This window comes from Equus quagga, chromosome 7, assembly GCF_021613505.1.
Source record: "Equus quagga isolate Etosha38 chromosome 7, UCLA_HA_Equagga_1.0, whole genome shotgun sequence".
Taxonomy (NCBI): Eukaryota; Metazoa; Chordata; class Mammalia; order Perissodactyla; family Equidae; genus Equus; species Equus quagga.
In genome coordinates this window covers 47,457,494-47,483,481 of record NC_060273.1, presented here as the reverse complement: position 1 = coordinate 47,483,481, position 25,988 = coordinate 47,457,494, and the positions used below count along the sequence as shown (strand labels likewise).

At 37.4% G+C, this 25,988-nt stretch overlaps 1 protein-coding gene across 4 annotated transcripts in view; it reads right to left on the bottom strand.

Annotated features, from left to right (window-relative positions):
- UIMC1 (ubiquitin interaction motif containing 1) overlaps positions 1-25,988 on the bottom strand; it is a 111,243-nt gene that overhangs the window by 13,444 nt on the left and 71,811 nt on the right. For all 4 annotated transcript variants that reach the window (XM_046667490.1, XM_046667493.1, XM_046667492.1 and 1 more), the window contains 2 exons: positions 24,144-24,241; positions 19,069-19,222 (listed from right to left, as the gene is read on the bottom strand). In XM_046667490.1, coding sequence (XP_046523446.1) covers positions 19,069-19,222; positions 24,144-24,241 — 252 coding nt within the window. The remainder of the gene's footprint in view (positions 1-19,068; positions 19,223-24,143; positions 24,242-25,988) is intronic.

Genomic DNA, 25,988 nt, shown 5'->3' with positions numbered 1-25,988 from the left:
TTCAGCCTATCACCTTTCTATATCCATTACCCTGTCATGTCCTCACTTTCCTTCTTACCTTAGATCTCATGGTTATCATATTAACAATTTCCTTGAATATTCTCTCAATTTATTTTTTTAAACATTTTATTTTTCTTTTTTGTCCCCAAAGCCCCCTGGTACATAGTTGTGCATTTTTAGTTGTGGGTCCTTCTAGTTGTGGCATGTGGGATGCCGCCTCAGCATGGCTTGATGAGCAGTGCCATGTCTGCGCCCAGGATCCGAACCAGTGAATCCCTGGGCTGCCAAAGCAGAGCATGCAAACTTAACCACTCAGCCACAGGGCTGGTCCCTCAACTTACTTTTTTCATTTCTACTGTATTCCCTAGTGAAACTCAATTTTGGTTAAATCCAACCCTCCACCTATTATGTGTCCCTATCTAAGCAGCACTACACATTATATTTATGATCACAAACCTCAAGCGGCCCCTTAGAACTGCCTAGCAATCCTAGTATGTTTCCATAGTCAGTTTAGTCTTCTACTCTCCCAGACACTATTTCACATCTTCTACTCTATCATTATTTTTTGTTTCAATATAACAACGTGATTGAGACATAATTTATATATTACATAATTCACTTATTTAGAATATACTTCAATGGTTTTTAGTATATTTAGAGTTGTGCAACTATAATCACTATCAATTTTATAACATTTTCATTTACTGAAAAAGAAACTCATTCCCATTAGCAGTCATTCAACCTGCTTTCTCTACCTATGAATTCGCCTGTTCCGAGCATGTCATATAAACGAAATAATACAATATGTGGGCTTCTGTGACTGGTTTCTGTCACTTAACATATGTTTTCAAGGTTTATCCAACTTACAGCATATATCAGTACTTCATTCCTTTTTTCCCCTACAGTGGCTGCACCATTTTACATTCCCACCAATGATGTACAAGGGTTCCAATTTCTCCACATTCTTGCCAAATTTGTTCATTTTCTTTTCTTTTCTTAATAGCCATACTAGTGAGTATTATCTCACTGTGGTTTTGACTTGCATTCCTCTAATGACTAATGATGTCAATCATCTTTTCACGTGCTTGCTGGCCATCTGTATATCTTCTTCGGAGAAATGTCCATTCAGGTTCTTTGTTTTAACTGGGTTTGTCTTTTTGTTGTTGAGTGGTAAGAGTTCTTTATATGTTCTGGAATCTAGACTCTCATCAGACATACGATTTGCAAATATTTTCTCCCATTCTGTAGGTTTTCTTTTCACTTTCTTGATGGTGTTCTTTTTTTTTTTTTAAACTTCTTTTTTCTGGTTTATTTTTCTTTTGAGGAAGATTAGCTCTGAGCTAACATCTGCTGCCAATCCTTCTCTTTTTGCTGAGGAAGACTGGCCCTGAGCTAACATCCGTGCCCATCTTCCTCACTTTATATGTGGGACGTCTGCCACAGCATGGCTTGCTGAACGGTGCCAAGTCTGCACCCAGGATCTGAACTGGCGAACCCCGGGCCACCGAAGCAGAATGTGCGAACTTAACCGCTGCGCCACTGGGCCGGTCCCCTTGATGGTGTTCTTTGATGCACAACAGTTTTAAAGTTTGATGAAGTCCAATTTATCTATTTTTTTTTCTTTTGTTGCTAATGTCTTTGGTGTCGTATCTAAGAATCCACTGCCAAATCTAAGGTCACAAAGATTTACCCCTAAGAAAGTTTTATAGTTTTAGCACTTACATTTAGATCTTTGATCCATTTTTCGTATATGGTGTGTGGCAGGGGTCCAACGTCTTTTGCATGTGGATATTCAGTTGTCCCAGTACTATTTGCTGAAAGACTGTTTTCCCCCATTGAATTGTCCTGATAACCCTGTCAAAAACTGATTGTCCATAAATGTATAGTTTTAATTCTAGACTCTCAATTCTATTCCACTGATCCATATATCTACCCTTATGCCCATACCACACTGCCTTATTAGTTAAGTTGTAAAATCAGCAAGTGTGAATCCTCAACTTTGTTTTTTTTTCAAGACTGTTTTGGCTATTCTGGATCTTCCCAATCTCAAAAAAATGGAGTCATCATTAACCAGTTGCTTGGTGGAAAACCCTGGTGTCACCTCTGAGTTTTCTCTTTATCTCATTCTCTGACAAATCCTGTAGGTTTGAACTTTAAAACACAACCCAAATTTGACATCCTTTCTCCTTCACCTCACAGGCAGCACTGTGAAGTCCAAGTAAACATTAGACCTTGCTGGAATACTGCAACAGCATCCTGCTTAGTCTGTTTGCTTCTGCTTTTGCTCCTGGCCCTCTACAGACTATTTTCCATGCAGTACCAAGAGCCAGATTACATCACTCTCTCTCAACCCTTTCTATGGCTTTTCATCATATTCAGAATAAAGTGAAAAACCCCCATATGATCTGACCACTGCTTATCTCTCCTGTCTTTTTGCCTGTTGCTCATCTCACTTCAGTCATTGTGGCTTCCTGCTGCTCTAAGGAACATGCCATACACTCTTGCATTGGGGCCTTTATCCTTATTCCCTTTACCTGGAATGACTCTCTTCAAATATCACCTCAAGAAGTCTTCTTTATCTTTTTCTTTAAGAGGCCCATCCTTCCCTGACCTGATCATTCTCTATCCCCTGTTCTTGCCTTATTTTTCTCAAATTTTATTTATTATCTGTTTCCCCCATGAGAATGTAAGCTTCATGAGAGCACAGATTTCTCTTTTGTTCACTGCTGTATCCTCAGCTTGTATAACAGTATCTGGGTTATAGTAGGTGTTAAATAAATATTGATTGGGGCTATCAGTAAAGGAGCATAAATAAACAACACAGTCATCTTATGAATTACTCAGGGGGACTCTCTAAGCGGAGCATCCTGCAGTGGGCTTAGCCAGAAAGCTGAGTCAAACTTGCCTTCTCTCATCCTGACCCTCATTCACAAAGTTTTACTGATTCTCTCACCAAAAGATTCTCAAATCTGTCCACTCCCGTTGACTCTGCTTCATTACTTGTCTCCCTATTTCTAGTCTCATTCCCTCCAACCCATCTTCCATACTGCTCCAAGAATAACTGAGGCCCAGCACTATCAGTGACAGTACCCAGGAAGCTGTCCCTGACCCAAGAAGGTTCCAATCTCTACACTCAAATAGGTCCCTATGTACTTATCTCACACAACATTCTAATGATTGTTTTACCTATTTATCTCCCCCAGTAAAGTGTCTCTTAATCACATCAGTATTCCACATTCTTGGCATAAAATTAACACTCAATATAAACGCATATTTAACGAATAAATTTAGCAAGGTAGGTTCTTATTTGCAAGTTTGGTGTAGTATTTTCCTGGCTTTAAGAACAACAGAATATTTCTATAATATAGATGAAAATGTTTCTAGAGTCCAATCTGAAATAACTCTTGAAACAGAAAGGCCCTACCTACCCCATTCCATTCAATAAATAAGTTCTTGTTCTCTCAGGCACTGGACTTGATAAAACCTTATTCTACAAGAGACAGCTTCTAACTCAAAAATCCTAATAATTACGTTGATAGTTCCTAAGTATAAATATCCCTAAAAAGGCAGGCATCACTGGGCTCATTTTACAGATGAGCAAATAAAGGCTCAGAAGTCTCCATCCTGTAAATACCAGTCTAGGATATGATTCCACGTCTGTTAGACTCCAAAGCCAGTATCAAAATACCAAATTGCCTTCCTTGCTGCAGAGAAATCAGAGAGGCCCTGTCCCTACTCAAGTTGTAGCAGTTTCTTTTCAAGTTTAGAGATAAGCTTGCTTTCTCAAGAGGTGCACTTGAATGTTGAGTTCTTGACCTTAACCTTCAGTGCTGCTGTGGTTAGGCCCTGCATCTGAAGTGTTGGTATGGCTTGCTCAACACCTTTCCATACAAAAACAAAAGTGCTCATATAAAAATATTCTTAGCAGACTCCCGCACCTTGAGGATAAAGGGAAGAGTCAAGACTGAGAAAAATCCTTAAATCACACAATTCCCATTTAGGATACAGAAATAAAGGGTCTAGACCCATTATATTTTTATGAACAAAATTCGTCAATCAATGAAGTATGGAATAATTTAGAGGTCTTAGAGAAAGAGTCATTTGTCTAATTCCTACTACTACTTGTGTATAATATTTATAACTCAATCTTTTTTTTTAACAGCTGGAATTTTTATTTAAGAAATTTGGCAATATATACCTACAATTTCAAAATAATTCATATCTTCTGATCCATGAATTATATTTGGGAATCTACTCTGAGGTAATCATCTGAATTTAGATGAGATTGCAAGACAAAGATATTTTATCAGAGCATTATTTATAACAATGAAAAATTTAAACAACCCAATGTTCAAACACAGGATGAAACACTAGGCAGGAATTCAAAATAAAGACGGAAAGGAAATATACCAAAACATCAATTGGGTTCTGGGGTGATTATTTTTGGATGATTATTTTTCTATGTTGCCAAGTTTTTTTCAATGAGCATATACCATTTTTACAACTTAAAAAATTATTTAAATATTGAGAGATACCTTAATGAAATAACAGATCTAGGTGATGATCATCAATGACTATGAGCTGAAAGCTAGGCTTTCTAATGGACAGATTAGGCTGCTCCCACTGTTCAATCTTAGTATCATAAAAGGAAGATAAGCAGATAATATGTTTTCCAATGTGATGTAATGTGAAATATACAATACCACCTATAAAGTAATCTTGTCAAAAAATAAATTAACTGAATTTGATTAAGCCTCAAATCTAACTACAAGTTTTTGAAAATTATAGTCCAGAACAGAAGAACATGTTAAATATAAAACAGGGATACAAATCAGCAAAATCCAGAATGGAAATTCTAAAAAACAAAAAGCCAGTCTCTTTAACAAATAAACCATAAAAGAAAAAGAGAGAGAGGAGGATAGCAGAAATTAAAAGACTTCAGAGAGAGATCAACCAAATGTAACGTGTGAACCTCATTTGGACCCTGATTTGAACAAATCATTAAAAAAAAATTACGAGAAGACTGGGGAAAGGGAGATGTTGACTGGTGTGATAATGGTAGTATGGCTGTATTTTTTTAAAAACAGTCCTCATCTTTTAGAGATACATATTAAAATACTTATGGATGAAACTATATGCCTGAAAATTGCTTCTAAAAAAATCTAGCAGGGGGTGCATGGGTAGTATGTTATACATGAAAAAACTGGTTATATGTTGATAATTGCTGAAGCTAGAAAATAGGTTGAGAGAGATTCATCATACTATTAAACAATAAAAATAACAAATAGACTCAAAATAAAACTTGCTGTTAAAAGCTAACTATGTAAAAACAAAAAAGTAAGGAAAAGATGCACATCAAATTGTTAACAGTGGCCTGGGTTGGGCTGGAACATGGATGAATTTTTTCTGAGTAAAATTTCCCTAAAATCTTCCATAATAAAGAGTACTACTTTAAAAAAATTGTTAGAAGACAAAACAGCCTAATGATTAAGAGTGGAGCCCTTGGATAAATGGCAAATTTTCCAGGGCTGAAGCAGGAAAAGTGAAGGTAACCCCACAACCGCTTATAATAAAAAGTAAGAAAGTGCTCAAAAGACTGATGGACTCATGCCAAAATATTAATGAAGACAACTTAAAGGAACTTTCAAATTTGGAACAATTGGAACATTAAAATGACTACTGGAGCCAACATCACCCTGATCCGCAAACCTGACAAGGACAACACAAAGAAGGAAAACTACAGGCCAATATCACTGATGAACATAGATGCAAAAATCCTCAACAAAATTTTGGCAAACCGAATACAGCAATACATCAAAAAGATTATACACCATGATTAAGTGGGATTTATACCAGGGACATAGGGATGGTTCAACATCCGCAAGTCAATCAACGTGATTCACTACATTAACAAAATGAGAAACAAAAACCACATGATCCTCTCAATAGATGCAGAGAAAGCATTCAACAAGATCCAACATCCATTTATGATAAAAACCCTCAATAAAATAGGTATAGAAGGAAAGTACCTCAACATAATAAAGGCCATATATGACAAACCCACAGCCAACATCACACTCAATGGACAAAAACTGAAACTCATCCCTCTCAGAACAGGAACAAGACAAGGGTGCCCACTTTCACCATTCTTATTCAACATAGTACTGGAGGTTTTGGCCAGAGCAATTCGGCAGGAAAAAGAAATAAAAGGAATCCAAATAGGCAACAAACAAGTAAAACTCTCACTGTTTGCAGACAACATGATCTTATATATAGAAAACCCCAAAGAATCCATAGGAAAACTATTAGAAACAATCAACAACTACAGCAAAGTCGCAGGGTATAAAATCAACATACATAAATCAGTAGCATTTCTATATGCTAACAATGAACTAACAGAAAAAGATCTCAAGAACTCAATCCCATTCATGATCGCAACAAAAAGAATAAAATACCTTGGGATAAATTTAACCAAGAAAGTGAAAGATCTATACAACAAAAACTACAAGACCTTCTTGAAAGAAATCGATGACGACATAAAGAGATGGAAAGACATTCCATGCACATGGACTGGAAGAATAAACATAGTTAAAATGTCCATTCTACCTAAAGCAATCTACAGATTCAATGCCATCCCAATCAGAATCCCAATGTCATTCTTTACAGAAATTGAACAAAGAATCCTAAAATTCATATGGGGCAACAAAAGACCCCGAATTGCTAAAGCAATCCTGAGAAAGAAAAACAAAGCTGGAGGCATCACAATCCCTGACTTCAAAACATACTACAAAGCTACAGTAATCAAAACAGCATGCTACTGGTACAAAAACAATGCACAGATCAATGGAACAGAATTGAAAGTCCAGAATTAAAACCACACATCTATGGACAGCTAATCTTTGACAAAGGAGCTGAGGGCCTACAATGGAGGAAAGAAAGTGTCTTCAACAAATGGTGCTGGGAAAACTGGACAGCCACATGTTAAAGAATGAAAATCAACCATTCTTTTTCACCATTCACTAAAATAAACTCAAAATGGATCAAAGACCTAAAGATTAGGCCTGAAACAATAAGTCTTCTAGAAGAGAATATCAGCAGTACGCTCTTTGACATCAGCTTCAAAAGAATCTTTTCGGACACCATAACCCCTCACATGAGGGAAACAATAGAAAGAATAAACAAATGGGACTTCATCAGACTAAAGAGCTTCTTCAAGGCAGGGAAAACAGGATTGAAACAAAAAAACAGCCCACTAAGTGGGAAAAAATATTTACAAGTTATTTATCCAACAAAGGGTTAATCTCCATAATATATAAAGAACTCACACAACTCAACAATAAAAAAATCAAACAACCCAATTACAAAATGGGCAGGGACATGAACAGACATTTCTCCAAAGAAGATATACGGATGGCCAATAGACACATGAAAAGATGCTCATCATCACTAATCATCAGGGAAATGCAAATCAAAACTACACTAAGATATCACCTTACACCTGCTGGAATGGCAAAAATATCCAAAACCAAGAGTGACAAATGTTGGAGAGGTTGTGGAGAAAAGGGAACCCTCATACACTGTTGGTGGGAATGCAAACTGGTGCAGCCACTATGGAAAACAATATGGAGATTCCTCAAAAAGTTAAGAATAGAAATACCTTATGACCCAGCCATCCCACTACTGGGTATCTATCCTAAGAACCTGAAATCAGCAATTCCAAAAGTCCCATGCACCCCTGTGTTCATCGCAGCATTATTCACAATAGCCAAGTCATGGAACCAACCTAAGTGCCCAGCAACTGATGATTGGATAAAGAAGATGTGGTATATATATACAATGGAATACTACTCAGCCATAAAAAAGGACAAAGTCGTCCCATTCACAACAACATGGATAGACCTTGAGGGTATTGTGTTGAGTGAAATAAGCCAGACAGAGAAAGACGAACTCTGCATGACTCCACTCATAGGTGGTAGTTAACATATGGACAAAGAGAACTGATTGGTGGTTGCCAGGGGAAAGGGAGGTGGGGGAGGGCACTAGGGGTGAAGTGGTGTACCTACAACATGACTAATAATGATGCACAACTGTAATTTCACAACGATGTTAACTTTCATAACCTTAATAAAAAAATAAATAAATAAATAAATAAAATAAAAAAGACTACTGGAAAGTATGTATTACAATATAGTAAATGTAAAAAATGAATCCATGAGTCCATACCACATTAAAAAAATATTAACGGAAGAAGGAGAAAGTTCCTATTTACAGAAGGATGTCAGCTAATCAATATAGAAAAATGGCAGGAATACAAAAATCACCATTTAATAACAGAGTAATAATTAAATTAAGCAAGAATCACCAGTAGGATATTCATACAGCCTCAAAGTATTACCCCACAGATAACAGAATGATCACAAAGGGTAAAAGGCACCTTTACAAAAGAAAACCTGGTAGACACCACCTTAAAGAGAGGATCAGATTTACCATCTGTAACAATATAAACTGCTATCATTTGCACCCTGATGTGATACGCAATAGACTGAATGTTTGCATCCTTCCCAAATTCATACGTTGAAATCTGACCCACTGATGTAATGGTTTTAAAATGCAGGGCCTTTCGGTGGTGATTAGGCCATGAATGGGATCAGTGCCATTATAAGGGGCTGTTCTCTCATTCCTCCACGTGAAGACACAGCAAGAAGTCAGCAGTCTGCAACCTGGAAGAGGGCCCTCACCAGAACCCAACCATGCTGGCATCCTGATCTCAGATTTCCAGCCTCCAAAACTGTGAGAAATAAATTACTGTTGTTTATAAGCTACCTCGCCTATGGTACTTTGTTAGAGTAGCCCAAACTGACTAAGACATGATGCATTTAGAAGAACACAACATTCCCTTTGTTATATTCCTGCCAAAAATGTTTAACCTGAGTCTAATCATAAGAAAACATTAGATAAACCCAAACTGAGGTATATTCTGGGAGGAAAAACCATAGAGGAGAAGTCCCACATTCTGTCAATAAACTCTGCTTAGGTCTCTGGCTGAATCCAGAACCACTCATGCACTAGACAGACTTGAGTTAAGGATGATAGAATCAAATTGAGATTGAAGTGCCTCCCCAAATGACAGCATGCAGTTTGACTCCAACCAAGTTAACTGTCTAATAAAACAAACGAAAAATAATACTTTTCTGAAGAATAAAACAGACTCTAGAATATCCACAATATAACATTCACAATGTTCAGGATACAACTAAAATTACTTAACATGCAAAGAGAATGAGGAAAATATGACCTGTTTTCAATTTATAGGCGAACAACAATTTGAATGACTGCAGATTTCTTATCAGAAATTATGGAGGCCAGAAGATAATGGAACAAAATCTATAAAGTGATGAAAGAAAAAAATCCATCAACCCCAAATTCTATATTCAGTGAAAATATCCTTCAAGAATAATGGTGAAATCAAGACATCTTCAGATAATAAAAATGCCAGGAAAGTTTGTTGCCAGTAGATCAATACTACAAGAAATGCTAGAGGCAATTTCTTCGGGCTGAAGAGGATAACATGGTATGAACTCAGATTATCAGGAAGAACTGAAAGAGTATCAGAAATGGTAAATATTTACTAAATATGAAAGACTATTTTCTTCTTAGTTTCTTTAAAGTACACAGGACTGTTTAAAGCAAAAACTGTAACACTGTTTTATGGGTTTATAATATATGTAGATGTACAAATGACATATGACAACTACACCATAAAAGAAAGGGGAGGCTAATAAATGGACCCATACAGTTACAAGATTTCTACGCTTTTCATAAAGTGTTATTAACTCTAAGTAGACTGTGAAAAGCCTACCTGTGACTAGATCATGAAGTGAGAGAACTTCTCTACAGTGGTTTTAGTTGTTAATATTTCTTCAACACATAAAACTTTGGGTAGTAACTCAAGTGTTAATAAGAGCTATTTTATTTTTCAAGGAAAGAATAAGCACATCTGGCAGAAGGAAACTGCTGAAGAAACCCTGAGGCTTGCCTCTTCAGCAGCAAGGCACAACAAGTAGGGGTAACTAAAGCAAAAACAAAGTCAATGTTAAGAGGAACAAGAAGGGAACAGTGAAAGCACTGAGGACTCAAGCAGATAAGGATTACAATCAGACTATCATTTCACATGCTACATCACACAGCAACCATAGTGGAGCTGATATGAGGAAATGTTTCACAGAAAAGTTGAACAGAAGTTGTGAGAAGAGCCAGCCCTGATGGTCTAGTGGTTACAGTTCAGCACTCACCACTCTGGCAGCCTGGGTTCACTTTCCAGTCATGGAACCACACCACCCGTCTTGTCAGTTGTCATGCTGTGGAGAACTGGAATGACTTACAACTAGGAGATACAACCATGTACTGGGGCTTTGCAGAGGTTAAAAAAAAAAAAAAAGAGGAAGCTTGGCAACAGACGTTAGCTCAGGGCTAATTTCCCTGCATAAATTAATTAATTAAATTTAATTGAAAAAAGTGGCCAGAAGACAAATGAGGTGATGAGGGCAGGAAGGAGATGGGATGGGACGGACAACACACTGCTGCTACATCATTAATACAAAAAGAGAGAGTCACACGCAGTGGAACATAACAAGTCTGGGGTGGAGGTACAGGTCTATTGTTCATCCAGTAGCTAAGAATTATGATGTATTTCTATGTCAGTATCATAAGCTTTCAAATAAGATGGTGGCCTCTCCAGAAAACACCAAACAGTTCTGGGGTCAAACCTATCAATGGGAATCTACTTTAAATATACCACTTTGGGCATCTAACTCGTGTTGACCCCCATACCAGGCCACTACCTCCTCCTACCTCTTAACTTCCTCCTCCCATCATCAACGGCAATAAATTCTTTATCTTTTCTCCTTGCTGCCCACTCCTCCCTTAATTCTGCATGGATTCCAATACTCTTTTCCCTGTATCAGTGCTTATTCTATTCAGACCGATTAGGTCTTTCTGCAGAATCAGCACTGCTTCCACTTCAAGAAATAAAAGCTTTGACAGTGTTTGCACAAGAAGACGGTTGCTGTCCCAGGCTGCATAAATCTGGAAACTTGTTAGGAACTGATGGGTAGGTGGAAAAAACCTGGAAAGTACCTGTGAAGCAAAAAGCAAATCATTTATAAAGAACTTAAATAAACTGATAAGAAAAATACTAAGAACCCAACAGATAACTTGCGCAAAGTTTAGAGAACAATTCTCAAAGAAGAAATACAAACTGGCTTTTTAAAAAAAGAAGAAAAGTTCAACTTTACTACTAATCAAAGAAACAAAAAGTATAATGAAATGCCATTGATTACCTATCAAATAGGCAATCATTTTTTTTTAAAAGAATATTCCTCAGTATTTGGAATGGTGTGGTTAAAGGAACACTCTCATATGCTACTGGTGAGAATTTAAATGAGTATTACCTTTCCAGAAAGCAATCTGAAAACGCTATACATATAATCCAGTAATTCTACTTTTAGTAATCCAGTTTAAGGAAATAATTCTAATCAGAAATTCAGACAATTTATACATTACAAGATTCACTGATCTTTTACACAGCTATCTTTAATAGGAAAAAAAGGTTAAAAAACCCCATGCCTGGTAATAGGGGAACACAAGAATCTGCCCTTTTTTATCACCAATCAGAAGTAATCCCTTCCCTCCTCTGTGAGTGGTTAGTGCCTCTATTTTCACACTTCAACTGATCTGTATCATACTTAACAGTGCGCAAGCTCCATTTGCCTCAATAGACTGTGAATTCTCTAAATACAAATTTGAGGTCCCATTCAGCTCTGTATCATATCCCTCACCACCTCTTGAGCACCTCCAGCACTTAGCACTTCACGAATAGCAGGACAAGAAAACTTTTGTTAAGGTGAATCACTGTACAAAGCAAATTAATCAATGATTTCAGAGATAATTTTATACATACAAAGACATGAACACACATAAAGGACATGAACAAACACTAAATTTATAACTGACCTAATTCTACCACAATTTGGAATAAACTCAATTCCAGAAGATTATAGGAATGAGTATAGATGCTGTAGTCAGACTCTACAGTCATACTCCTTTATCCTTTCTCCTTCTTCCTGCCTGGAACACAGATGTGAAGTCTAGAGATGCCAACAGCTATCTTGAAACCACTGAGTCAGGAAGCCACAAGTGAAGGATTATTAAAGCCAAAAGAGAAAAGCCTAAATTCTCAATACATCACTGAGCCACTGCCTCACTCTAGATATCTTGTTATATGAGAAAAAGAAATCCTACATTAAACCCACTGTTAATGGTGTTTTCTGTTACTTGTTCTGATTCTGACTTATAAATGATACAAACCCATCCTTGGTCACAGTGACTAGACTAAAAGTGGACACTTAAATAAAGCCAATCAGTTCTTCTCTAGACTGACCTATGGTCTCAAGAGAAGGAACTCTTTCCCACTAAAAGCTAAAAGTTTATGCCTGCTGGCAGACATTTTGCTTGCCCCCTGAAAAAAGCCTACCTGTTGAATAAAGACAAGTGGAGTCAAAGGACGGAGAAGGACATCATCAGAGCTACTAGAGCCAGCTCCGCCTGAAGCCTACATTAGACCTCCCAACTATTATGCAAACTAACCTCTCTTTTTGCTTCAGGTTACTTGAATTATATTTCCAACACCTGCATCCAAAAGAGTTCTATATACTACAATGGGGTAAACATACAAATAACTCTTTTATAATTGAAAAAAATTTTGCCCCATATTAACCCACATAACTCATTACATTTGTCATTCTTCAACTGCCTACTATTTCCTTTCATAATGTCCATACTACAACCACAGTGAATTGCTTGCTCTTTCCTGTACATCCTTCATATTTTTCTATTTATTTGATTTTTTCCTACTGTTCTTTTACATCAATACCCTTTCCTCTCAATCTATAATCACATTGCTTCTGAAACACCACAGGATTTTATCTGTATGTCCCTTAGTTTTGACCTTGCATTATTACAGTTATTCATGTATACGTCTTATCTACCCAACTGCACTGTAATCTCTGTGTGTTTGGATTTGTCTATCTCCTCACAGATCAGTATGTCTCCAAATACATGTTATTTCTACTAAACCTGTGCTATTTACCAAATGTTAATACTCAGTAACTAGGTGTCAATAGGAATATACTTGATCTAATCCTCCTGGGTACCAGAAAAGCCACATTAATACAGCAAGAAGATTGAATGGGATACAAATTACAATCAGCTAGGCAAATCTAAGTATAAAAAACAGAAAAAGTCAACTTTGTCTAATTTAAGAAGTTTTACTTAGAGATGTTCAGGTCTGATGATTTTTGCTGAGTCACCCAAGTCAAGCATCTTCTAGGCCTCAGTCCTTCTCTGTTAGCTCTCAAGCTGTTTATAACAAGTACTCATACCTCCACCCGCCCACTTACCCATCATTATTATTCCAGGAAATATCTGTGAAGAGAAAATCCACTCCTGGCAGTATCCTGACTCTAAGCCACACCCCTGTATCTAGGCCCAACGAGTATAGACAGTTAATGCCTTCAGCTTCCCTAAGTCTCCTATGATCTATCTCTCACTAGCTTATTCTTACCACTTTGACCCTCCTACCTTGCCCTGCCTTTCTTCTTTCCCTTAGCTCCACCTTGCTGATGGCTTATCTTTTATGTATTAGCACACAGAAACACAGACCTCAGAAACACTACATAGGCAGGAAGAATATTCAATAATAACAGTAGCTACCATTTATAGACTATCTATACTAGACACACTGCTAGGTACTTTATAAAGTATCTCTGATTCTCATGACAATCCTGACGATGTCAGACTAATTTTACAAACAATGCACCTGATCCTCAAAGAGCTAAGATAATTTGTCAAATATTACCCAGCTGACAAGTATTACAGGTGAAATTTAAGTTTAGATCTGCCTACTTCCAAAGCCCGTGTTTCTCGCACTCTATCATACTGCCAAAAATAAAATGTTGGCTGTTCTCCCAGCTTCCACCCTTGTCCTCAACCCCAACAATCTATTCACAGAGCAGCCAAAGTGATCTTTTTCTCAAATACTAATTCATTCCTTGCACAAATCCCTCCAAGGATTCCTCGTTTAGTCAGAGTAAAAGCTAGAGTCCCTACTATGACCTAAGAGCCATATGTGATCTGTCCACTTGTCCCCTTCCCAACGACCTCTCTGGTTTCATTGTTTATCTCTCACTCACTTACTCCACTCCAGCCACACTGGCTTCTTTGTCATTCCTCATCCGTACCAAGCCCGTTCACACCTCAGGGTCTTTACACTTACTGTTCCTCTGCCTGGAACACTCCCTCCTCTCCACCTTGAAATCATCTTAGCTTATTCCCCCACTTCCTTTAGGTCTCTGCTCAAATGTCACTTTCTCATTGACACCTTCCCTAACCACCTACTTTAAATTGCTATACCTCCTGACCTCAGTACTCCCTATCCTCTTTTTCTTTTTTTCTCCAAAATACATAATATACTCTATGTTTATTATCAGTACCCTATTACTAGAATATAAGCTCCATGAGAACAGGGACTTCATATATTCTGCTCGCTGTATCTGGTACATAGAAAGTACTTAGTCAATATTTATTGAACGAGTAAATGGAGTTATATTCTTCCTAGGGGTTTAAATAAAAACGGTCTCAAAGCCATATTCCAGAAAGCAAATTCAAAGGTAACCTATCTTTGTCCTAGTCTAGATTAATTCAGCAAATTCTCTCCCCTCAAACAATACCTTTAAAGAACACTCCAATTTTTCTGTAGCTGCGGATAGACAGCCATGTCATTGAGCAACAAACTGAGCCAACTTAACCAGACTGTAGCATTATAATCAAATAAAACTTACAGCAAAGTTAATCAGACACATATTTAATGATACGCATAATTGTTATTGTGCTGCACGGTAACTAGGCATAAATGGTAGACACTTCTTGTAAATGACTCTAATTACTATTTCTTTTACACAGCTGAACCAAGCATGCCTAGGATCAGAATCAGGAGAAAACAGGAAGGAGGGGAAAGCTGGATACTTAACTCTGGGAGGTAAGTCCTCTCAGGCCATCCCCTTAGGCATTGAGCTAATGGTCTCCCAGCCTGGGTTGTATGTTTTCAAGATTAACTTTTCCCCCTCTATAGTAGGAGAGGCTTCCTTTTACCAAAGATTGAAAAATTAGGCTGAGGGCCTGGCCTCTGTCGACAGTCATAAAGTTGAGAGGAACCAGAACAATCACGACCGTCTCTGACAAGGAAGACCAGGGCAGACAAGCTGGTAGAGAAACCAAATAAAGACACAAAACTTACTGAGGACCTACTATACACCAAGCACACTAGTAAGTACTTTGCATAATTCCTTTAACAACTTCCCCACCCTCCCTATAGCTGCATGCTCTGTTCCCAGGAAAGTAGAGGAGTAAGCAGAGTGGGACAGTTCCAGGGAGGACTCCCTGCTCCAAATTCTTTCATAGGGCCTAAAATGTCACCAGAGAGGGTAATTTAGGTTAGCAAGCTAACATACTAGAAAGATTAAGAGGAAGAAGCTCTTGTTTAGTGGCCTTATTTCCTATCTTATCTAACCCACAGGAGGATAAAGGGCCCCCTACTTTCCTATTGTTTTATCCAAAGCCATCCAGCCTTCAAGCCCAACTAAGCCCACCCTCTCTGAGACATCATCCCTATTCACTGCAGCTCTCCTTTTTCTGACTGCACTTACTGTCAGGGACATTCATTTGGGTACACAATCATTCACTTTGTGTCGTCTTCTAATTATGGTCCTGGGTTAATGCTTATCTCCCCAATGAAACTGCAAGCTCCTTAATGGCAGAAATCTTGTCTTAAACTTCCGTAGTAACTCACATAAGGTCTAGCACCATTTTTTAAAAAGTGTTTCTTAAGTATCTGGATGAATCAAAGTTAAGTAGGAAGGCAGTAGGTGATAGAAAGGAATCAAATTTCTGGTTCTAGGTAGGTAAGTTGGTGTTGAAAATAAATTTGTAGTATTTTAGATTTTTCTTTATTGTACTTCTGAACTAATTTTTAAAACATATTTCCCTATTTGAAAAAGAAAGTGTGGCTGTCATTCAGGATACAGCAGACATCTTTGGGTGGAGCTCTGAGACACTTGAATCAGAGCTACATGACATATAGTGCCAAGAATACAAGAGCTTCCAATTATATCAGAAAACACACTTACATCTATGTCTGAAAGAGTCCTCAAGACTAGAGTGTAAATCCAAATGAGCAGCATTAGACAGGGTCAATGACCCTTGGCCCAATGGAATAAAGAGAACCTGAAAGGCTTTCCCTGAATGAATGACAATGCAAGTCTCAGTCTACTTTGCCCAACAATGGTGTCAGCCTCTCAACAAGTTCAATGAGAAGGTCCTGGCTCTGGTGGTACAAGTCTGCATTTGGTTTGAGAAAACTCAGAAACAAGTCTGAATCAATTTCAACAGCAAACAGTTGGGGTTGTGAGTTGCCCCACCACAGCCAAGTAAGGAAGAACAGTCTTAAAAGCACTATCATATGGCTGAAAGACATCTGACAGTAATGAATACCAAAGCTTCCTGTTTAAGCACAAACTGTCAGAGTTCAGTCTGGGAGATGTCAGTAGGAGCTACTCTGTGCGCTACTCCTTACTTAATAATTCTGATCAGAAGGAGGTCATCTATTTCTAGAGCTCAAGGGACATTCAGCTACTCAAACTCATCTATTTCCGGACCTCAATGCTAAGTAGGGTTTTGACTCAGATAACTAATACCAGTTGGGTAAGTATATTTGGTAAGATAGAAAAGATAGGTTCTTCCTTCTCTGATCATCAAATGCCCAGCCCAGAATTTTTTCAGTCACTGGGACTCAGCTAAAAATCAGACTAAAGAGCAATGTCAAGTTAAAACTGCATCTAGAATCCTAGTCCTTCAGTGCTCTTCTATTAAAAGGAGTTGATGACTAGATTTAGGTCTTCGATTTTCATTGTATTTAAAAGACTACAATGCTATTTATAAAGACCTTTAAAAATGATGACAGGGGTTGGCCCGGTGGTGCAGCAGTTAAGTTTGCACATTCCGCTTTGGCGGCCCAGGGTTTGCTGGTTCGGATCCCAGGTGCAGACCTATGCACCGCTTGTCAAACCATGTTGTGGCAGGGGTCCCACATATAAAGTAGAGGAAAATGGGCACAGATGTTAGCTCAGGGCCAGTCTTCCTCAGCAAAAGAAAAAAAAAAGGAGGATTAGCAGCAGAGGTTAGCTCAAGGCTAATCTTCCTCAAAAAAAAAAAAAAAACCATGATGACAGAATCTTTGCCTAGTAATTCCACTATTGGGAACAGTAACAGTAGCTGAAAGTTCTTAAGTACTTACTATGTGCTAAGCACTTACCTTAAAATATCTAATTTAACCTCACAAAAACAGAATAAGGTCATTACTATTATTTGACAGATGTATAAAGGGAAGCTTGGAAACTAGCACAGGGTCACACACTAGTAAGTGACAGAGGTGGGACTCAACCTCAGACTGATTAGACTCTAGAGCCCATCTCTCTTACTACCACCAAACTAGAAATATATCCTTGGGAAATAAGTCTAAAATACCGCAAAAACTTTATGCATAAGAGACTCAGTGTTATATGTAAGTATAACATGGCAACTTGAAGCATTCTAAATACAAAACAGTTAAGTAAATGGAGGCAATCTGGATTACAGAATATTATGGAGGCATTAAAAATATTTTTACACATAACTTTTAATGACATGGGAAATTTTATGCTGTAAGTATAAAAGACGCACATTTCAACAGTGATGAATGGCAACTAGACTTTTGGTGGTGAACGCAATGTAGTCTATACAGAAGTCAAAATATGATGACGTACACCTGAAATTTATATAATGTTATAAACCAAGGTTACCTCAATTAAAAAAACGGGAAAAAAAAGCACACAAAATTTTATATATAGTGTCAGAGTTCAACTACATAAAAAATATCTCTGCACATGGAAAAATCTAAATTTACTGCTAAATAAAAAAAGGCTAGTTGTAGAAGAAAATATATATACCATGGTCCCATTTATGTAAATAGTGCCTGTCTCATTTTAAGTATTCAATAAATGTAAGCCATTATTATTACTATTATTATAATGAATACATACTACTTTATAATCAGAAAGATAAATTATAAGTTTAGGTACTTCTTTAATAAATAAGAAGTGTATTATTTCAGAGAAATTAAATAACATGTGGCTTTCTTTCCTAGAAATCTTAACTTACACAATATCTCACAATTATACAATTTTAGATTAAATACCTCTAAGTCATGGGAAGCAAGTAGCACTAAGAAAAACACTGCAACCCTTCCAATCATCTAAGGCATGGTTACATTCAGCATGTTGGACCACAGCGAGCTGGGCTGATACCATTATATTTAAAGTTTAAAGTCCTAGACAGAAAGGCAAGATGAGGGGTGGAATTTCAAGGGCTATGATGAAGAAGCCAATATCTCACACTGCACCAAAACTTAAGGCTTTTGGTGCACTCTTCAAGAGATAACCAACAGCTCCAGGGTAGGACATGAATGGAAATTAGGGATATTTTTCAGCTGTTGTCTTTAGGTAGAATTTCCACACACACAAAAAACCCAGAAAGGACTTAATTTGAATGAAAAAATGGGCAACTCTAGAACTTAGTTCCTCAAATTCCATAGAAGTCTCAAGATTTGGATATATAAGTTGAAATGCAAGGTCCATGGCATTGCACTAATTTTTGGCCTACCTACAGCAAAAATTAGTTGAAACATTCAAAGATGAAACACTTTTCCTTTCCCCTTCTCCTTCTGTGCAACAAAATAATATATCTGCCAAAGTAATAAAGAGCATGAAAAATACTACAGAATTAACAAGACAGAAAAAACAAAAACAAACAAACCAACAACTTTAACTTTGAAGAACAGGTGAAGAAGAGTTTCCTGCACTGTACTGTACAGGATTACAAAACCAACACACAGACTTTGGCTGTCCTGATAAGTCTTACCTGAATCTTGCCCCATTGGCCCATTGCAGTACATGGCATGTTGCTCGATCTTTGAGCGGGGAAAGCCTTGGCCACATACTGGGCAGGATATCCGGGTAGTGGATGAGAAGGTAGAAGTAGGTATTTCCTTCTCAGTGTCTTCCCTGTTACCAACCTGAAAAACATGACAAATGGCAACTGTAACAGCTTTACTTTATAAAATCTCTTTTCCTCCAAAGAATTACAAGAGACTCCATCCCATGTTTCATTTACTTTCAAAGAGACAATATCAATCAGTTTGCCAAATTCAGGACTGAGTATTGGGAGATACATTAATATAGTTAATACTTATTCAGTGTCTAACTACTATGTGCTAAGCACTCTGCATGTAATACTCATTTAATCCCCACTGTAATCTTACAAAGGTATTAAACATACCCTTTTTACAACTTAGAAAAGCACTGTCCAGAACAGTAAAGCAACTTGCCCAAAGTTACAGAACAAAGAAGTGACAAGAGCTGAAATTCAAACCAAGGACTATCTGGCCCCCAACCCTGAGGGCATTCCTCTCTCTTACACTGCAAGGCACTGTCCTCATTGGGTCAGTATGCTGTGTCTGCTGTGTTTCAAACAATCTGTAGATCAACAGCATCTTAAAGACACTTTTTTCAATCTCACAAAAGAACTCTGATAATTCTAAGTGACTTCGGACAAAAGGAGTTAGAAAACAAAAGAGCTCTAAGCAAAAGGAGCCCAACTAAAATTTAAGAACCTAGGCCTCAGCTTAGAATAGTAAGACATATCACCTCTTGTGTTTTATTTGTGACTTTTGGATTGAAAGAGAAAACACAAGTACAACCCAAATATTTAAGAAGGCCTGAAGAAAAGTCATTAAGACAATCATCCAAAGCCATTCTTATACCTTCTCTCTCTTCCTCCTCTCAGTGTTTTATTGTCATCATTTTTTCCTATAGTCGCCAGTGTCTCTCAGAGGCAGTTTTATTTTACCTTTACAGGTCAGAGCTGAGAAGTGTGGAGTGATTAATTCAACAGTATGCCTGAGCACTGCGGCACTACTGCCTAACACTTGCTTCAAAGGACAGCATGTCCTATCCAATCAATGTGAAACTGTCCTGCAAAGCCACTGCTTCCATTTAAGAGCAAGGAGCACCTGGGCTGTCATTACATCTTACTATGGGGAAAAAGAAATAAACCCTCTTCTGGTACAAAAACAAAATAGGACCAAAACTGCAATGAGTAGATAATTTGAGCTCTGAGTCAATTGGATTTTTTTTGGTCTCTAAGTTTAGGCCATCCCTAAAGTCTACTGCTTGTAATGTGATCCAACAGAGAGGGAAATGGGCCATCTATATACCAAGTCAAGTAGTTTCTACAACTGCGAGAAAATGTCATTTTCAACACACTGGTCTTTTACTTAAAAAGACATACTCTGAAAGGGAACAAAAGAAAGATAAGAAAGAAACTAACAGTGGTTGAGTTCCTATATTATTTCAGGCTTGGCTAAGCATTTTTCACATTCATCCCTCACAACAACCCAACCAGCAGAGGCATCACTAGCTCCAGCATTACAGAAGACAACACTGAGGCTTGGAAAGGCAAAGTAACCTGCTGATCACAGTTAATACGTGGACAATCAAGACTCAAACCCAGGCCTGTGTGGCATCAAAACCTTTAGACTCTCCATTCCACCACGTTGAGGCAAAAGCAAAAAGCACTCCCTCCGTTCTGTTTCTGGAAGCTTACCCTGCCGGGTACTGGGAGACTATCTGGTTCTATTCTTCTTCTCTAGAAGGTGGGGAGAGTTAAGAGCGTCTGAAAGTTCTAGGTGGTATTTATTCCAAGCTTAGTCACTGAGCTTCTCACCAACCCAGGTTCCTCTGTTCATAAATCTTACAGGGAAAAGTTGTCTTGTGCATGCAAAACCATTTGAACAGAGGGGCAAAAAATCAATATACCCTAAAATTTGCAAGTAGTCTTGACTTCCTGAAAGTTAGTGGCAACTGGCATTCTAAAGTTCACTAAGCACAGAAGTGTTACAGGACATGAATGTCACTGGTGCTCACACCCGCGCTATACTCCTTTGTATTCATCACCAGCTCTATAAAATATAGAGAATGTACCTTCAACTATTAATGTATTCAAGAGGGAGCAGTCTATTATTGTCGTATTGTGAATACAAGACCACTTCCAATCATATTCATAGGCAACTAAGAGGTTTCTGAACATTTTTATATTAAGATTCTTTCCAGCACCATTAAAAAAGTCTATTTAAATATTAACTGCAATGGAGGAACCTCAAGAGGAAAAAATACAAGCGAAGCAGCTTTCATTAGAACCAGGCAATCAGGGATTCAGTCTCTGCAGAGCTGCTTCTACTCCTTTTAAAATACTATACAGTCATTTCTCAAAAGAGGTACTTGGACACCGAATCTTGATCTCTTAAAGGTTGGTCCTTACCTCGTGGCCTCAAAAGAAATCTCACCTCAAGAAACAGACCCAGTGAAAATAAAAGTATGTCCTACAAATCACCAACCTCCCCATTCCCTCCAGTTTTATGTGTAGCTTTGAAAGCTATTTGTTTGGATGTTTCTCCTCTTATCATAAGGACTCAACACAGGTTACTTAAAAACCAACTGATGAAACTGACTGTGAATATAACTCATCTGAGAAAAGAATATCTGAGACTCCAACTGAGAGAAACTCTCAGCTAAGATATTCAAAAATCATTATTTCCAAAGGAACCTGACCACTGCTGGAAATGAAATCAAGGGGGATCACAATTCTGCCACGGGTATTCCAAATACCTCAAATACTGTTGAGCAAGTCTCTGTCATTAGTAAGCTAATATGTGAACAGCCACAATACATTACAAAGCAGTAAAATAATAACTGGTTCCACATGTATACCTCTACTTGTGCCAAATACCTGCTCTGTTTTATATTCTTTATCTAATTTAATCTTCAGAGCAACCCAGAAAAACAGGTTATTTTTGTCTCCATTTTACATATGAAGAACTGAAATTCAGAAAACCGTTCTTCTTCTATGCTCACCTAATGCCCTAGGCATCTCTCTATCATTACATTTGTCAGACCACATTATAATTATAATTATCTGATTATGTGTCTATTTCTTCCCTTACCAGGACCATTTAAGGGCAGGGACTATTTTTTTCTTATTGATCTCAAAAGTCTAAAACAATAACGGGCACACAGTATACACACAACAATATCTGCCAAATAAGTGAATAAAACAAGTAATTAAATAATCTGCGCAAGAGCCATCCCGTATTGCCTAGTGGTTAAAGTGTGGCACTCTTACCACTTCAGCGGCCCAGGTTCGGTTTCCAGGCACAGAAGCACACCACTTGTCTGTCAGCTGCCATGCTGTGGCAGTGGCTCACACAGAAACTAGAAGGACTTACAACTAGAATATACAGCTATCAACTAGGACTGTGAGGAGGAAAAGATAATAATAACAATTTGCCCAAAGTCACAAAGTTAAGTGGTGGAGTTGGGATTCAAAACCATGTCTTCTAATTCCAATGCTCAAGCTCCTTGCACTAATGACCCTATATGCATATTCTAAGGGGAAGAGTCCACACCCTTTATGATACTATCTTTGTGCACATAAAGAGATTCTATCTTTGTATTAAGTGACTTGTAACTAGTCATTACTCAATAACTTAAACACTAAAGTATCTCTAATTTCTTTTAATAGAAACTTCTAAGACTATTTAGAGACATCCATAGGTATCAGCAAACAGCAACACCAAAAAGAGGACATTCAATGTGAGAAAGGCCATACAATTCTATCCATTTGATGTGTAGTGGTGCAGGCACATAGACTATAAGTTCTAAATAGGGTTTATGCTCTTTGCCCCAAACAAAGAACAGTCTCCTTCGCAGTCACGGATGGGTAAGAAATCAGCCTTGATTAACTAAAGGCTTGCAGGGCTTCTTCTGTAGGTTAGGATGACTATGTCAATTACACTCTGTTCCCCCAATGCCATTTAGAAGGTTCTAGTCTCTCCCTGGGAAAAGGACCTGAGGCCATTTTGGCAGAATCTAGCAGAAATTTGTCCTTAGTTGCTCTGCTGCAGGGAGTGTCATCATCTTTCCTACCACGACTGGCATCAGGAAATCTTGGTCTGTCAGCTGTGACAGATCAAGTTCCAGGGAACTAAGCAGTGAGCATGATTCATGAAAGCAGAATTTCTACCCAGTTAGCTGCAGTGCAGACACTAGGGAGGGGATCTAACTTCTACCGTAAACACTATTTTCAAAAAGTTTTAGTGTATAAAAAGGAAAAAGAGAATGAAGCCTTTCTGAGGTGCTCAGGATAAGATAGTATACACAAATGTTACTAAAATCTTTATTTCCATAGAAAAATTAATTTAATTCTCAGGCTGCTTTCCCTAACAACAGATTTTAAAGATTTTTCTTGAAATGGTAGTTCTTGGTGGTTAAACTGTTTTGTCAGACTCCACATGAAAAACGTACACTGAGAATCTTAATCAGAAGTATGAACCTGTATCAGTCAGCTTTACGGTTGATGCCAGATACGTGAAGTTAGGAACAGTAATACCACAAATAGAGATTTGCTTATTTTATCATGTTGCTATCCCGACTTTGCATTTCTGATCACGTCTAGAAATCACGGCTGAAAGTTATATCATAATATAAATATAGTGACTTTTTCCAAGGTGGTTCATCTCTGTTACTTATCAGTATACAATGGAAAATATCCTAGACTTGGAGACAAATGTATATTCAAATTCTAATTCCACCACTCTTAGCAGTTTAAATTTGAGCAAATTACTTAAACATCCTAAGCCTGTTTCGCCATCTGTAATAGAAATAATAAAGCATATTACAGTACTCAAGAAATGGTAACTACTGTTATTTTCAAAAACGGTGCTGAACTGATCTTAAATATAAGAATCTCTCTCTGAGATAAGTGTCCCAAAAGCTACAACCCTCCATCACCTAAATCTTTTCAGCCAAGGTCAATGTTGCATCAGAGAGAGGAATACTCATAGAAAGTAAACACTGAGAAAAATTGTAGAGAATATTCACCTCCTTATCTGACATTATTAATGCATCCAGGGTCTCTCTGCTACCTGCAGAGACTTCTCTTTCAAGGTCAAAAATTTCAGGGGAACTTAGCTGTGTCTCTGTAATTAAAAAAATTAAAAGCTCATTAATTTTCAACTTGAAGTTTCATAGTTAAAAAAAAACATAAACACTTATTTCCCCTAAATTTAGGGTATGATAATACTGCAGTGGCAATATAGATCTAATTAGCTTCTTCTTAAAGCTTTACTGAGGCATAATTTACATATAACAGAATTCACCAATTTTCAGTATACAGTTTGATGAGTTTTACAAATGTATATAATTTATATATGGTATCATTTATACCACATAACCATCACAATCAAGATATAAAACATTTCTAGTATCCCCCCAAAATTCTCATGTACCCCTTTGTAGTCAACCCCCTCCCACCTGGCTCCTTGCAATTACCAATTTACTTTATGTTCCTATAGTTTTCCCTTTCTAGAAAGTCATATAAATGAATTCATATAGTGTGTTGTCTTTTGTGCCTGACTTCTTTCATTTAGTATAACATGTCTGAGAAGCACCCACGTTGTTTCATACATCAGTAGTTCATTCCTTCTTACTGTGGAGTAGTACTCTACAGATACATAACAATCTGTTTATCCATTCATCATTTGGCTTCTTTCCAGCATAGTTTTGGTTGTAAAATATATTTACTTTGACAGAAAACAAAAACCTGCCAATATTAGTTCTGAGGTTAAAAGGATGATCAGAGAAGACAAAAACTGGGAGCAAAAATAGAAAATACATTCTAGACAAAAATATGCCTTTAATAGATTCTTTAAGCAGTATCTAGTCATTCAACATTAATTCGACAAACATATATGAACAACAGGTTCCAGGCACAGTACAGGCTAATAGTAATATGGAGATGTTAAATGGAGTCCCTCATATTCTGTTTCAAGGGTCAGCAAACTATAGCTCATGGGCCAAATCCAGCCAGCTGCCTATTTTTGTAAATAAAGTTTTATTAGAACACAGCCACACTCATTCTTCTTTGTATTGTCTATGGTTACTTTTGTGCGAAAATGGCAGAGGTAAGTAGTTTCAACAGAGGCTGTATGGCCCACAAAGCCTAAAATATTTACTATCTGGTCTTTTATAGGAAAAGTTTGCCAACCTCTGGTCTAGATACCTATCACTTAATGCAACAAAAGAATAGTAACTATATTTCAAAGAAAGACAATAAATCTGGAAAAGAATTTTATCTCAGAACACAAATCCAGTAAGTGCTCTGTTATCTACACCGTACATCTAACTGGTACTTCTGTGCTTCACAAATACAATGAATGGCCAATGTTGGGCAACTAAAGTACCTGCAAGAAACTAAAGTATCTTCTCAATCATCAAAGAAGGATTAAATATATTTCTAATGTTAACTACATTTTAATACATATTTTTTTGAAAATTGGATACACACACACACAGATTTTACCACCTTGTTGGAAAAAGGCTTACACTACACAAACTTCAAAATCTTCTCTGTCAAGTTTCCCTGAGAGATACTACCAAAAAAGAATTCGGCCTGTTAGAAAACAAGAGCCACTCAATGCTTGCACTACTGTAATAATAAAGTCTTAAAGCTTTCTGTGAATGGCTGGAATGTTCAATTATAAACACAACTTAAGAGGAATTAGATCCTTAGAAATAAACAATGCTAGCAGCATGTGCAATGTGGGCATGAGACTATAATCCTGCTTCTTCAATAAAGTGAATAACTCCAAAAAGATGTTATCATTTTAAAGATCAGACCCCTGGAACAGTCAGAAATATGAGACAAAATAGGTAAGAGAACTACTA